We start from the raw sequence: 16,894 nt of genomic DNA, 5'->3' as shown, positions 1-16,894 counted from the left end.
ATAGCACAAATTGGTAGTTATTCATGCTAAAGGGGTCAAAAACATAAAAAAATCTCATGTAACACTCAACCTTAAGGATTTCTTTAACATCTCAATTCACTCAAACCATTATCGATGGACTCCTCATGAGCAATATGACACCAAAATCAAGCAAAATCAACCATACTATGAACAAATCATAAACCAAACAATCACAAAAGGCACAAAGATGCAAAAGAGCTATATGCAAGAAACTATACACAAAGGAAGATCCAACCTAGCACTTTTCTTTAACGTCCTTATGTTGGACGGTCATGATCTCAAATCTCATCGCCTTCATGTGCGTCCTCAAGAAGGAACACCTCAACCTCTTTGTTGCTTTTCATTTTCTCTCTATGGTATAACTATAGATGATGACCATTAACTTTGAAGATGTTGGGGCTTGAAGGGTGTCTTAGGTGGTAGACCCCATTTGGATCTGCTTTTTCCACTCTATAAGGACCTTCCCACCTTGACCTCAACTTTTTGGGCCCTAACCTAAACCTAGAGTTATAAAGGAGAACTAACTCACCTGTTCTAAACTCTCTCCTTCTTATGTTTCTATCATGCACTGCTTTCATCTTCTCCTTGTAGAGCTTTGAATTCTCATAGGCTTCCAATCGAAGGCACTCAAGCCCATTAACTGTAACTTTCTTTCGAATTCAACCCCAAATCCTGTGTTACATTCTTTTATGACCCAATACACTTTATGTTCTATCTCTATCGAGAGATGGCAAGCTGATGAGCGGATAATTTATACGCTTTTTGGCATTGTTTTTAGGTAGTTTTTAGTAAGTTCAAGCTACTTTTAGGGATGTTTTCATTAGTTTTTATGTTAAATTCACATTTCTGGACTTTACTATGAGTTTGTGTGTTTTTCTGTGATTTCAGGTAATTTCTGGCTGAAATTGAGGGACTTGAGCAAAACACTGAAAAAGGCTGACAAAAGGACTGCTGATGCTGTTGGAATCTGACCTCCCTGCACTCGAAATGGATTTTCTGGAGCTACAGAACTCCAAATGGCGCGCTCTCAACGGCGTTGGAAAGTAGACATCCAGGGCTTTCCAGCAATATATAATAGTCCATACTTTATTCGGAAATTGACGATGTAACTTGGCGTTGAACGCCAAGTACATGCTGCTGTCTGGAGTTAAACGCCAAAAAAACGTCATGATCCGGAGTTGAACGCCCAAAACATGTCATAACTCGGAGTTCAACTCCAAGAGAAGCCTCAGCTCGTGGATTGATCAAGCTCAGCCCAAGCATACACCAAGTGGGCCCCGGAAGTGGATTTATGCATCAATTACTTACTCAAGTAAACCCTAGGAGCTAGTTTATTATAAATAGGATGATTTACTAATGTATTAGACATCCTGGATTGTATTTTGAATCCTGTGATCACGTTTTGGGGGCTGGCCTCTCGGCCATGCCTGAACCTTTCACTTATGTATTTTCAACGGTGGAGTTTCTGCACACCATAGATTAAGGGTGTGGAGCTCTGCTGTACCTCAAGTATTAATGCAGTTCTATTTTCTTTTATTCAATTCTCTCTTATTCTTATTCCAAGATATTCATTCGCACCCAAGAACATGATGAATGTGATGATTAAATAACCCTCATTATCATTCTCACTTATGAACACGTGTGATTGACAACCACTTCCGTTCTACATGCAACAAGACTTGAATGTGTATCTCTTAGATTCCCCAACAGAATCTTCGTGGTATAAGTTAGATAGATGGCGGCATTTATGAGGATCCGGAAAGTCTCACCTTGTCTGTGGTATTCCGAGTAGGATCCTGGGAATCCGGAAAGTCTAACCTTGTCTGTGGTATTCCAAGTAGGATTCCGGTAATGAATGACTGTGACGTGCTTCAGACTTGCAAGTGCTGGGCGTTAGTGACAAACGCAAAAGAATCAAGGGATTCTATTCCAGTAGGAGCAGGAACCAACCAGTGATTAGCCGTGCTGTGACAGAGCGCGTGAGCGTAGTTTTCACTGCGAGGATGGGATGTAGCCATCAACCATGGGTGATGCCTCCAGACGATTAGCCATGCGAGTGACAGCCGCAGAGGACCATTTTTCCGAGAGGATTGAAAGTAGCCACCGCTGATGGTGAACCCCTATACACAGCTTGCCATGAAAAGGAGTAAGAAAGATTGAGTTGAAGCAGTGGGAAGGCAGGCGTCCTTGAGTCATACAGTATCTCCATGCACTTATCTGAAATTCTCACCAATGAATCTGCATAAGTATTCTATCCCTTTTATTGTTTATTTGAATCTAATTAAGTATCATGTTTAATCCGCCTGACTGAGATCTACAAGGTGACCATAGCTTGCTTCATACCAACAATCTCTGTGGACTCGACCCTTACTCACGTAAGGTTTATTACTTTGACGACCCAGTACACTTGCTGGTTAGTTGAACGGAGTTGTGAATTCAACCAGTGCCATAATAATGATTTCTCTCACAAGAGTCACAATAGTTTTTGTGTACATACCAAAGAACCAATATTGTTGATCACAATTTCGTCCACTAAGTTTTTGGCGCCGTTGCCGGGGATTGTTTGAGTATGGACAACTGACGGTTCATCTTGTTGCTCAGATTAGGTAATTTTCTTTTCAAAAATCTTTTTCAAAATTTTTCTTCTTATTTTTCGTTTTCCAAACTATATTTTCGAAAAAAAATTTAATAAAAATACAAAAAATTAGAAAATCATAAAAATCAAAAATATTTTGTGTTTCTTGTTTGAGTCTTGAGTCAATTTTTAAGTTTGGTGTCAATTGCATGTTTTAAAAATTTTTCTTGCATTTTTTCGAAAATCCCATGCATTCATAGTGTTCTTCATGATCTTCAAGTTGTTCTTGATAAGTCCTCTTGTTTGATCTTGATGTTTTCTTGTTTTGTATTGTTTGTTGTTTTTCATGTGCATTTTTGCATTCATATTTTCCATGCATTAAAGATTTCTAAGTTTGGTGTCTTTCATGTTTTCTTTGCATCAAAATTTTTCAAAATTATGTTCTTGATGTTCATCATGATCTTCAAAGTGTTCTTGGTGTTCATCTTGACATTCATAGCATTCTTGCATGCATTCATTGTTTTGATTTAAAAATTTCATGCATTGAGTATTTTTGTTGTTTTTCTCTCTCATAATTAAAAATTCAAAAATTAAAAAAATATCTTTTCCTTATTCCCCTCCAAATTTTCGAAATTTTGGGTTGACTTGGTCAAAAATTTTCAAAATTAGTTGCTTCTTACAAGTCAAGTCAAAATTTCAATTTTAAAAATCTTATCTTTTCAAAATCTTTTTCAAAAATCATATCTTTTTCATTTTTTTTATTATTTTCGAAAATTTTAAAAATTATTTTTCAAAATCTTTTTCTTATCTTTATATCATATTTTCGAAAATTAGCTAACAATTAATGTGATTGGTTCAAAAATTTGAAGTTTGTTACTTTCTTGTTAAGAAAGGTTCAATCTTTAATTTCTAGAATCTTATCTTGTAGTTTCCTGTTAGTTAAGTCATTTTAAAAATTAAATCTTTTTCAAAATATCTTTTTCTTCAAATTTTTATCTTATCTTTTATCTTATCTTTTTCAAAAAATTTTTTATCTTTTTCAAAAATTGATTTCAAAATATCTTGTCTAACTTATTATCTTCTTATCTTTTTCATTTTTGATTTCAAATCTTTTTCAATCAACTAACTAACTTTTTGTTTGTCTCTTATCTTTTTCAAAACCACCTAACTACTTTTCCCTCTCCAAATTTTCGAAAATATCTCTTTCTTTTTCAAAAATTCTTTTTAATTAATTAATTGTTTCATGTTTTAATTTTAATTACATTTTATTTCTAATTTTTGAAAATTACTAACCTCTTTTTCAAAATTATTTTCGAATTTCCTTCTCTTTCCTTCTTCTATTTAATTATTTAATTACTAACACTTCTCTTCACCTCTCTTCATCCAAAATTCCGAATCCCCTTCTTCATTCTTCTACCCCTTTCTTTTTCTACTAACATAAAGGAATCTCTATACTGTGACATAGAGGATTCCTTTTCTTTTCTTGTTTTCTTCTCTTTCATATGAGCAGGAACAGGGATAAAGGCACTCTTGTTGAAATTGATCCAGAACCTGAAAGGACTCTGAAGAGAAAATTAAGAGAAGCTAAATTACAACAATCCAGAAGCAACCTTTTAGAAATTTTCGAACAAGAAAAGGAGATGGCAGCCGAAAATAATAATAATAATGCAAGGAGAATGCTTGGTGACTTCACAAAACCAACGTCCAAGTTTGATGGAAGAAGCATCTCCATTCCTGCCATTGGAGCCAATAACTTTGAGCTTAAGCCTCAACTAGTTGCTTTAATGCAACAAAACTGCAAGTTTTATGGACTTCCATCTGAAGATCCTTATCAGTTTTTAACTGAATTCTTGCAGATCTGTGAGACTGTAAAGACGAATGGGGTTGATCCTGAAGTCTACAGACTCATGCTTTTCCCTTTTGCTGTAAGAGACAGAGCTAGAGTATGGTTGGATTCACAACCTAAGGATAGCCTGGACTCATGGGATAAGCTGGTCACAGCTTTCTTGGATAAATTCTTTCCTCCTCAAAAGCTGAGCAAGCTGAGAGTGGATGTTCAAACCTTCAAACAAAAAGATGGTGAATCCCTCTATGAAGCTTGGGAAAGATACAAGCAGCTGACCAAAAGATGTCCATCTGACATGTTTTCAGAATGGACCATATTGGATATATTCTATTATGGTCTCTCTGAATTTTTGAAAATGTCACTGGACCATTCTGCAGGTGGATCTATTCACCTGAAGAAAACGCCTGAAGAGGCTCAAGAACTCATTGACATGGTTGCAAACAACCAGTTCATGTACACCTCTGAGAGGAATTCCGTGAATAATGGAGTAACTCAGAAGAAAGGAGTTCTTGAAATTGATGCTCTGAACGCCATACTGGCTCAGAACAAAATGTTGACTCAACAGGTCAACATAATCTCTCAAAATCTGAATGGATGGCAACATGCATCCAACAGTACTAGAGAGGCAGCTTCTGAAGAAGCTTATGATCCCGAGAACCCTGCCATGGCAGAGGTTAATTACATGGGTGAACCTTATGGAAACACCTATAACTCATCATGGAGAAATCATCCAAATTTCTCATGGAAGGATCAACAAAAACCTCAACAAGGTTTTAACAATGGTGGACGCAACAGGCTGAACAATAGTAAGCCATATCCATCATCTTCTCAGCAACAGACAGAGAATTCTGAACAAAATAATTCTAATTTAGCCAATATAGTCTCTGATCTGTCAAAGGCCACTTTCAGTTTCATGAATGAAACCAGATCTTCCATCAGAAATCTGGAGGCACAAGTGGGCCAGCTGAGTAAGAAAGTTATTGAAACTCCTCCCAGTATTCTCCCAAGCAACACAGAAGAGAATCCAAAAGGAGAGTGCAAGGCCATTGATTTAATCAAAGTGGCCGAATGCACTAGGGAGGAGGAGGACGAAAATCCTAGTGAGGAAGACCTCCTGGGATGTCCCTCAAGCAAGAAGGAGTTTCCTATTAAGGGTCCAAAGGAATCTGAGGCTCATGTAGAGACCATAGAGATTCCATTGAATCTTTTTCTGCCATTCATGAGCTCTGAAGACTATTCATCCTCTGAAGAGGATGAAGATGTAACTGGAGAGCAAGTTGCTCAATATTTAGGAGCTATCATGAAGCTGAATGCCAAATTGTTTAGTAATGAGACTTGGGAAAGTGAACCTCCCTTGCTCATTAGTGAACTAGATACTTGGATTCAGAGAACTCTACCTCAAAAGAAGCAAGATCCTGGCAAGTTCTCAATACCTTGCACCATTGGCACCATGAGCTTTGAAAAAGCTCTATGTGACCTGGGGTCAGGGATAAATCTTATGCCACTCTCTGTAATGGAGAAGCTGGGGATCATTGAGGTACAACCTGCCTTGTTCTCATTACAATTGGCAGATAAGTCCATGAGACAAGCTTATGGAATAGTAGAGGACGTGCTAGTAAAGGTTGAAGGCCTTTACATCCCTACTGATTTCATAATCCTAGACACTAGGAAAGAAGATGATGAATGCATCATCCTAGGAAGACCTTTCCTAGCCACAGCAGGAGCTGTGATAGACGTCAACAGAGGTGAGTTAGTCCTTCAATTGAATGGGGACTACCTTGTGTTTAAGGCACATGGCCATCCCTCTGTGACAAAAGAGAGTAAGCAAGAAGAGCTTCTCTCAGTTCAGAGTCAAGAAGAGCCCATACAGTCAAACTCTAAGTTTGGTGTTATGAGGCCACAACCAAACTCTAAGTTTGGTGTTCAAACCCCATATCCAAACTCTAAGTTTGGTGTTGGGACCACACTAACATTGACCTGATCACCTTGTGGCTCCATGAGAGCCACTGTCAAGCTATTGACATTAAAGAAGCGCTTGTTGGGAGGCAACCCAATTTTAATTATCTAATTTTATTTTATTTTGTTTCATTGTTATTTTTATGTTTTATTAGGTACATGATCATGAGGAGTCACGAAAAAATCAAAAAAATTAAAAACAGAATCAAAAATAGCAGAAGAAAAAAATTTTCACCCTAGAGGACGCACAGGCTGGCGTTCAACGCCAGTAAGGTGCATCTGGCCGGCGTTCAACGCCAGAACAGAGCACCATTCTAGCGCTGAACGCCAGAAACAAGCAACATCCTGGCGCTGAACGCCAGGAATGTGCCCAGAGAGGAAAAACTGGCGCTGAACGCCAGTAACAAGCATGAAACTGGCGTTCAACGCCAGAAACATGCTTTACATGGGCGTTGAACGCCCAGAACATGCACCAATGGGCGTTTGAACGCCAGAATGATGCATGAAGGCATTTTACATGCCTATTTGGTGCAGGGATGGAATTTCTTGACACCTCAGGATCTGTGGACCCCACAGGATCACCTCAGGATCTGTGAACCTCACAGGATCCCCACCTACTTCGCCCTCTCTCTCTCCATTCATGGTCATCCCTTCTGTTTTTCATTCACCACCCACATTTACCCACTCTTCCCCATACACCCCACCTACCTTTACAATTCAACTTCTCCTTCCCACCCAATCCCACCCATATAGCCGAATCCATCTCCCCTCACTATCCTCCATTTTCATTCTTCTTCTTCTTCTCTTCTTTCTTCTCTTGCTCGAGGGCGAGCAATATTTTAAGTTTGGTGTGGTAAAAGCATAGCTTTTTTGCTTTTCCATTACCATTAATGGCACCTAAAGCCAGAGAAACCTCAAAGGGAAGACAAAAAGCTTCCACCTCTGAGTCATGGGAGATGGAAAGACTAATATAAGCTGGAATAGCTCAGTTGGTTAGAACATGTGGCTGCAAATCAAGAGATCCCTGAGATACCTCAGGGGATAAGTTGTCCTCCACACAAATATTGGAAGCAACTAAGGGTAGAAAACACCAAAATTACTAGGAATAATTCAACAGAAGCAATGAAGAGACATAGAGGAGCTCAAAGAGCACCACTGGTTCTTCAAGAAGGCGCCACCCTCACTCAGGTGGATTCATTCCTTATTCTTATTTCTTTCTGCTTTTCGGTTTTTAGTATTGTGTTTATCTATGTTTTGTGTCTTTATTTCATGATCATTAGTATGTAACCATGCCTTAAAGCTATGAATAAAATCCATTAATCCTTCACCTCTCTTAAAAGAAAAATGTTTTAATTCAAAAGAACAAGAAGTACATAAATTTCGAAAATAGCTCTTGAATTTAATTTAATTATATTGATGTGGTGACAATACTTTTGTTTTCTGAATGAATGCTTGAACAGTGCATATGTCTTTTGATCTTGTTGTTTATGAATGTTAAAATTGTTGGCTCTTGAAAAAATGATGAACAAAGAAAAATGTTATTGATGATCTGAAAAATCATGAAATTGATTCTTGAAGCAAGAAAAAGCAGTGAAAAAGAAGAAGCATTCGAAAAAAAAAAGACTATATAGAAAAAGAAGGAGCAGTAGCAAAAGCCAATAGCCCTTAAAACAAAAAGGCAAGGGTAAAAAGGATCCAAGGCTTTGAGCATCAATGGATAGGAGGGCCCAAGGAAATAAAATCCAGGCCTAAGCGGCTAAATCAAGCTGTCCCTAACCATGTGCTTGTGTCATGAAGGTCCAAGTAAAAAGCTTGAGACTGAATGGTTAAAGTCGTGATCCAAAGCAAAAAGAGTGTGCTTAAGAGCTCTGGACACCACTAACTGGGGACTTTAGCAAAGCTAAGTCACAATCTGAAAAGGTTCACCCAGTTATGTGTCTGTGGCATTTGTGTATCCGGTGATAATACTGGAAAACAAAATGTTTAGGGCCACAGCCAAGACTCATAAGTAGCTGTGTTCAAGAATCAACATGCTCAACTAGGAAAGTCAATAACACTATCCGAAATTCTAAGTTCCTAGAGAAGCCAATCATTCTAAACTTCAAAGGAAAAAGTGAGATGCCAAAACTGTTCAGAAGCAAAAAGCTACAAGTCCCGCTCATTTAATTATAATTAATATTCAATGATATTTCTGAATTTATAGTACATTCTCTTCTTTTTATCCTATTTGATTTTCAGTTGCTTGGGGACAAGCAACAATTTAAGTTTGGTGTTGTGATGAGCGGATAATTTATACGCTTTTTGGCATTGTTTTTAGGTAGTTTTTAGTAAGTTCAAGCTACTTTTAGGGATGTTTTCATTAGTTTTTATGTTAAATTCACATTTCTGGACTTTACTATGAGTTTGTGTGTTTTTCTGTGATTTCAGGTAATTTCTGGCTGAAATTGAGGGACTTGAGCAAAACACTGAAAAAGGCTGACAAAAGGACTGCTGATGCTGTTGGAATCTGACCTCCCTGCACTCGAAATGGATTTTCTGGAGCTACAGAACTCCAAATGGCGCGCTCTCAACGGCGTTGGAAAGTAGACATCCAGGCCTTTCCAGCAATATATAATAGTCCATACTTTATTCGGAAATTGACGATGTAACTTGGCGTTGAACGCCAAGTACATGCTGCTGTCTGGAGTTAAACGCCAAAAAAACGTCATGATCCGGAGTTGAACGCCCAAAACATGTCATAACTCGGAGTTCAACTCCAAGAGAAGCCTCAGCTCGTGGATTGATCCAGCTCAGCCCAAGCATACACCAAGTGGGCCCCGGAAGTGGATTTATGCATCAATTACTTACTCATGTAAACCCTAGGAGCTAGTTTATTATAAATAGGATGATTTACTAATGTATTAGACATCCTGGATTGTATTTTGAATCCTGTGATCACGTTTTGGGGGCTGGCCTCTCGGCCATGCCTGAACCTTTCACTTATGTATTTTCAACGGTGGAGTTTCTGCACACCATAGATTAAGGGTGTGGAGCTCTGCTGTACCTCAAGTATTAATGCAGTTCTATTTTCTTTTATTCAATTCTCTCTTATTCTTATTCCAAGATATTCATTCGCACCCAAGAACATGATGAATGTGATGATTAAATAACCCTCATTATCATTCTCACTTATGAACACGTGTGATTGACAACCACTTCCGTTCTACATGCAACAAGACTTGAATGTGTATCTCTTAGATTCCCCAACAGAATCTTCGTGGTATAAGTTAGATAGATGGCGGCATTTATGAGGATCCGGAAAGTCTCACCTTGTCTGTGGTATTCCGAGTAGGATCCTGGGAATCCGGAAAGTCTAACCTTGTCTGTGGTATTCCAAGTAGGATTCCGGTAATGAATGACTGTGACGTGCTTCAGACTTGCAAGTGCTGGGCGTTAGTGACAAACGCAAAAGAATCAAGGGATTCTATTCCAGTAGGAGCAGGAACCAACCAGTGATTAGCCGTGCTGTGACAGAGCGTGTGAGCGTAGTTTTCACTGCGAGGATGGGATGTAGCCATCAACCATGGGTGATGCCTCCAGACGATTAACCATGCGAGTGACAGCCGCAGAGGACCATTTTCCCGAGAGGATTGAAAGTAGCCACCGCTGATGGTGAACCCCTATACACAGCTTGCCATGAAAAGGAGTAAGAAAGATTGAGTTGAAGCAGTGGGAAGGCAGGCGTCCTTGAGTCATACAGTATCTCTATGCACTTATCTGAAATTCTCACCAATGAATCTGCATAAGTATTCTATCCCTTTTATTGTTTATTTGAATCTAATTAAGTATCATGTTTAATCCGCCTGACTGAGATCTACAAGGTGACCATAGCTTGCTTCATACCAACAATCTCTGTGGATTCGACCCTTACTCACGTAAGGTTTATTACTTGGACGACCCAGTACACTTGCTGGTTAGTTGAACGGAGTTGTGAATTCAACCAGTGCCATAATAATGATTTCTCTCACAAGAGTCACAATAGTTTTTGTGTACATACCAAAGAGCCAATATTGTTGATCACAATTTCGTCCACCACAAGCCTTCCCATAGACCAACCGGAATGGGCTCATGCCAATTGGCGTCTTGTAAGCCGTCTGGTAGGCCCAAAGTGAATCTACGAGCTTAGTACTCTAATCCTTCCTATGAGGCTTCACAACCTTTTCTAATATGTGTTTGATTTCCCGATTGGAGACATCGGCTTGGCCATTTGTTTGGGGGTGGTATGCCGTGGCCACTTTATGGATGATGCCATACTTCCTCATTAAACTTGCTGATGGGGGAAAAACTATCCCACACAAACTCACCGGCAAGTATACCAGGTCGCATCAAGTAGTAAAAATCACAAGAGTGAGGTTGATCCCATGAAGATTGATTGGATTAAGCAACTTTAGATAGGTGATTAATTTAGTTAAGCTAATATTGATGAATTGAGTGGAAATTGATTGGTAGAATGTTAAAGTGCTAGGAATTGTAACTTGCAGAATGTAATTGACCAGAAAGCTAAATAGCAAAAAGCAAAATTTATTGGATCCCAATTCCTTGGCAATCCAATCTCTCTAATCACAATCAATCTTGCCAAATCCTTGATCTAATTGTCATGAGAAGAGTTAGAGCACGTTTCTCTCATCCATAAGCCACACTAACTCTCAAAATCTCAATTCCTCCCGAATGGTGTTGATCAAGAGAGTAGTGAAGGATAGAACTTCAGTTCTAATGAAGGTGATTCCCCTTACGAGGCTCACACCCACATTTAATTGAGTTAAACCCCCTTCCTGAGTGAATACTTCACAATCAAAGTAGAAGATACCCAATAGCTACACAATTGAATTTAGAAGAAGAAGAAGTTCATTGATTCATTGGAATTACAATAGAGCTCTTCCCCCTAATGAAATTGGGATTTAGTTCATCATTGCTCTAGTACCAAATAAAAGAAAAGAAAAGTTGTAGAAGAATAAATGACAAAAAAAAAGAACAGATCTAAAATTCTCAAGAAAATAGAAAAGAAAAGGGTGAAGAAGAAGATATGCAGAAGAGATCAAAAGTCCCCAAAGAAATTAAATTTCCTTCTATTTGTATACTTTCTAATTTGGTCATTCAAGTACTTGGAGTGGGCTTTTTGGCCTTTGATGAAACAGATCAGAATGGATCCTCAGTTGGTGTGGTTGGGATATTGCTTCAGGAGAACGCAGTGTTTTCAAAATGAACGCTGCGTTCATTCATCGACGCGTGCGCGTCCTATGTGCTTGCGCGTCCATTGTATTGTTGCACCATCAACGCGTACGTGTACTGCGTGCATGCGCGTCAATATGATCTTCAGCTTCAACCATGCTTGTGCGTACCATGCGTGTGTACGCGTCCTTTGTCAGCGTTCATTGATTGAATGCTACGTTCGCGCCATGAACGCTCCTCACGCGTGCGCGTCCTTTGCGCGTGTGCGTGGTTGGTAAAATGTCACTTCTGCGTTCCAGTGTCATGTACGCATTCGTGCCATCCACTACTTTTGTCAAATCGATGCATCCGCGTCAGGCACGCGTGCACGTCGGTGACCAATTTCAACTTCCAACTCTGAAAGTATCGTAGGCGTTCATTCAAAGTGAACGTAGCGTTTGTTGTTGGTAAACATTGATCCTCCATCCACGCGTGCGCGCCATGCACGCGTAAGCGTGGATTGCCAACATTGTCATCCCGCGCCTAAGCGCCTTGTACGCATACGTGATGAGTGAATTCTTTGATGGTCTAGAATTTTCTCAAATGAATGAAATCTTCATTGCAAGTATAGTTCTAAACCAACAAATAATCCTCCCAATAAAAAATTTTGTTGTCACATGTACAAACCCCAAATAAGAATTAACCGGAGTATTTGGACTTTGGGTCGTCTCACAAGGATTGCAATGAAGTGAATGATTATTGGCTATGAAAGGACAAAAGGGGTATGATTGATAAATGGGCAAGAAATTAAATGACAAGAAGAGTAAATCAAGCAAGTAACTAAAGAAGGCAAGTAATAAAAAGAGACATTCATGGAAAAGATTGAGATCATCGGCCTTCTATCCTAGTCATACAATGATTAATTCATCTTATTTAGTCAACTCCAATATTGGAAGAAAGTCAAACGAGATTAATCAATCATATCACAATAATAAACAAGAATTTATCTTATTACGCCATCTCCAACATTGGAAGAAGATATAGATTATATTCCATGAGAGAAAGTCTAACAAGACTAGTTAATCTCAAATCAAAAGTCCTAATCAACTTACTAATTGGATTAGCAAAAGATTAGAGTCATTGAAAATGATATTAACAAACAACTCTAGTTCACCAACATAAGTTGGGTTTTCATGACTCAAGATTTCGTAATCACTCTTTCCAAGCCAAGAATGCTCAAAATCTACTCTAACATCCAACCAAGCATTTTGTCAAACACTTGGAAGGCATAAAAGGAAAGCATAATAAATGACAAGAAATAGTAAAATCTATCAACTACAAATTGTAAGGAGACAAGATCAACAACTCAAATTAACAATTAAAAGAACATCAAACATAAATTTCATAAAAGAGATCCAAATCCATCAAGAGTTCAACATCACAAAAGAGAACAAAAAGGGAAATTAACAAGAAAACTAAGAGAGTCAAGTAGTAGGAACAAGAAATTATGAAGGAAACAAGATGAAAACATGAAAATTAACCTAACCTAATTCTAGAGAGAAGAGGGAGCTTCTCTCTCTAGAAACTAACCTACATGATGCCAAAACTACAAACAATTGCTCCCCCTTTGCTTGGGCTTTAATTATGCATGAAATACACTAAGAAACAAGTTGGAATTGGGCTTGGGCTGCTTAGAAATCGCTGGGGCGATTTCACTTTAATGGGCCACGAGCAGCATCAGCGCGCACGTGTACATGGCACATGCGCGCCCCTTAGAGCGAAGCAACATATGAAAAATTTTATATCATTTTGAAGCCCCGGATGTTAGCTTTCCAACTCAACTGGAACTGCCTCATTTGGACCTCTGTAGCTCAAGTTATGGTCGATTGAGTACGAAGAGGTCAGGCTTGACAGCTTTACGGTTCCTTCATTTCTTCATGTGTTCTCCCACTTTGCATGCTTTTTCTTCATTCCTTCAATCCAATCTTTGCCTTCTAAACCTGAAACCACTTAACAAACATATCAAGGCATCCAATGGAAATTAAAGTGAGTTAAAATTAGCTATTTTAAAGCCTAAAAAGCATATTTTCACACTTAAATACAATTCAAGGGAGAAAATTACAAAACCATGCTATTTCATTGAATAAATGTGGGAAAAGGTAGTAAAATCCACTAAAATAAGCACATGATAAACCACGAAATTGGGGTTTATCAGTACGCATCACTTGTGAACATAGCGTTCAGTCAAATGAACATAGCGTTCTCCTGCACTTTGTTTCTTCTTTTCATTTTTTTCACCTGTCATCAACCAAACATGCCATCAAAGTGTCACAAAAAATCACAAGGTTTTGCATCATTTATAATAATCAAATAAATTGTGCATAAATCTCTTGATTTTGTATAAAGTTAACAATGTTTGGTTGAGTTAAGATAATCATGAAATTCTACTCCAATCACTTACTTATTGTGCAAGAAAGTGCATAAAACCTAATAAAAGTAAGTAAAAATGCTAGTAAAACTAGCATAAGATGACTTGTCATCACAACACCAAACTTAAACCTTGCTTGTCCCCAAGCAAGCATTAAAGTAAGAAAAAGGCATGAAAACATATAAGTATATATGTGACCTTATTAGTAAGTGAGTGAATGTGGATCATGGGGTTTTATGGAGATAGAATGCAGTCTAGTTATTTTCAACTTCTAGATATGAAATGTCTCGCTCAATGCTAACTAGAGTTACTGATGTGAACCTTATTTTTTATTGATCCTCGTTAGAGTTTTCTTTTCTTCATTTTGCTTCAAAAACTTATTTTTCAATTGTTGCTCAGTGTCATGTGTTGTGGCAGCTTTTTAGCTTAATTTTCAATCAACAAATCTTCACTACAGACACTTAGCTCACAATTCCTCTCGAGAATATTGATGCCCAACACCTCTTTGGGTTACTAAATGTCTTGCAATTAGGTTGCTCTTGATAATGGATTTTTAGTTAATAATCCCGGGTTGGTTAGCTTAAGTTACCAGTTGTTGAGACACCCCTTAGAACCTAATCACCCAAGCAGATCCTAATGCAAAGACACCACAGGCATATGTCTTAAGGTCCAAGCTATTGGTGTCTAGCCTCATTATTTGTTTCTTTCATTTTTGTTGTCAATTCTAGCCTGTTCTTTCTTTCTTACTTACTTTCTTCTCTTCCAAGGATAATTATTCATCAAAGATTCATAGCAGCACTTAAGTTAACACTAAAAAAAAAGGCATTCTTTATCCTGCAGCTTTATTCTTGAACTTGCTAATCTAGTCAAGCACATACCACCACTGTTCCCTATTATAGTTCCTACCACATTGGACTTTTACTTTCTGTTTCAAACACTTCTCTTATTTATGCAGAAGGGGATACAAGTCATAAATTTAAGTAGGATGGGAATTAATCGGTCACCCAGACTAGCACATTCCAATTGAAAGACAGTAATCAAACAGAATGCAATCAAATTAAACTAGTATTAGTGAGAAGGATACATCTAGACTTCCAATTTTGATTACTTCAAATTAGTGGGAATTAAGTGACAATACAACCTCTTGGTGGCCTTTTCCGGCTCTCCCTTCGTCATCATCATTCACAGCCATTGTATCTTTCTTAGTGTCATTAGATAATGCTGCATAGTCCCTCCTAGAGATTGATTGAATTCCTGCAAAATTTTTGTAAGTTGCTTGTTCCCCAAGTACTTGAAAAATGGTTAATCATGCATGATTGTTTGTAGGCTTTTGAACTTACTTTGGTGTGTGAACACCAAACTTAGTTCCTTGCAACTGTCTGTGATGCATCAGATGAACCCTTGTGCTTTTATTAAAGAAAACAAATTATAACTAGAAAGTACTCAATGGTTAAGTAGTTTCCCTGAATGTTTAGAGCTAGTGACCATTTATGCAGAGGGTTGGAATGGGGTTTTAATGAACTATTTGGTGGGACACCAAACTTAGCTCTGGACATTCTCCCTCAAATTAATTTGGTGTGCAACACCAAACTTAGCTCCTTGTGATGCAGATAAACATACTTAACTCTTTTATTGAATTAGTAAGAAAAAAGAACTACCTTTGGTTGGGTTTCCTACCAACTCGTGAATGCTTTCTTCGTTGTTCCAAGATCTTCCCAGGTAGTGCTTGGCTCTGTGACCATTTTCTGTGAATGTGTCCTTTGTGGCTTCATTCAGAAGTTTAAGGCTCCCATAAGGAAGAACTTTTGTTACCAAGCAAGGACCAGTCCATTTGGACTTGAGTTTGCCAGGAAACACCTTGAGCCTAGAATTATATAAGAGCACTTATTGTCCTGGTTTGAACTCCCTTTTTAAGATTTTTTGTCATGCCACTTTTTAGCTCTCTCCTTGTATATCTTTGCATTCTCGTAAGCTTCCAACCTGAATTCATTCAGCTCATTGAGTTGCAATAGCCTTTTCTCTCCTACTGCTTGAGAATCAAGGTTGAGGAGCTTAGTGGCCCAGTAAACTTTATGTTCTAGCTCCACAAGAAGGTGACATGCTTTTCCATAGATTAGCTGAAAGGGTGACTTCCCAATTGGAGTTTTAAATGCAGTTCTATAGGCCCATAGGGCATCATCTAGTTTTCTTGCCCAATCTTTCCATGTGACCCCAACTATCTTCTCCAAGATTCTTTTCAGCTCTCTATTAGCCAATTCAGCCTGGTTATTAGTTTGAGGGTGATATGCTGTGGCCACTTTGTGAATTACTCCATATTTGTGGAGCAGTTTTTCCATTTGTTTGTTACAAAAATGGCTGCCACCATCACTGATAAGTCTTTTAGGCACTCCATATCTGGTGAAGATGTGTCTCTTAAGAAATTGAAGGACTATTGGTACATCACAGGTGGTTATGCCTATAGCCTCCACCCATTTGGAGACGTACTCCACTGCTACCAGAATGTATTTGAAGGAATAGGATGGAGGAAAGGGCCCATGAAATCTATACCCCAGTGGTCAAACAATTTCACTTCCAAAATGAAGTTTTGAGGCATTTCATTCCTCTTTGTTAGTCCTCCAGCTCTTTGACATTCATTACATTGGTGCACAAATTCTCTAGCTAGCATCTTTGAATATAGTTGGCTAATAAAATCCACTTTGAAGCACTTTAGTTGTTGTTCTTTCTGGTCCAAAATATTCACCATAAGCTGAACCATGACAGTGCCATAATATGTCTCTCATTTCATTTTCAGGGATTCACCTTCTAATCATCCCATCTAGACACCTCTTGAACAAGAATGGCTCATCCCATAAGAACTTCTTGGCTTCATTACACAGCTTAT

At 38.3% G+C, this 16,894-nt stretch overlaps 1 protein-coding gene across 1 annotated transcript; it reads right to left on the bottom strand.

Annotated features, from left to right (window-relative positions):
• Positions 1 to 15,127: 15,127 nt before the first annotated feature.
• On the bottom strand, positions 15,128 to 16,349 carry LOC130975040 (uncharacterized). The gene is made up of 3 exons (XM_057899874.1): positions 15,994 to 16,349; positions 15,672 to 15,877; positions 15,128 to 15,267 (listed from the first exon to the last, which is right to left on the bottom strand). The coding sequence occupies exons 1-3, from the start codon at positions 16,347 to 16,349 to the stop codon at positions 15,128 to 15,130; spliced, it is 702 nt and encodes a 233-aa protein (XP_057755857.1).
• Between the last annotated feature and the right edge of the window lie 545 nt (positions 16,350 to 16,894).

Source organism: Arachis stenosperma, chromosome 4 (assembly GCF_014773155.1).
Source record: "Arachis stenosperma cultivar V10309 chromosome 4, arast.V10309.gnm1.PFL2, whole genome shotgun sequence".
NCBI lineage: Eukaryota > Viridiplantae > Streptophyta > Magnoliopsida > Fabales > Fabaceae > Arachis > Arachis stenosperma.
This window is presented reverse-complemented; position numbering and strand designations above follow the sequence as displayed.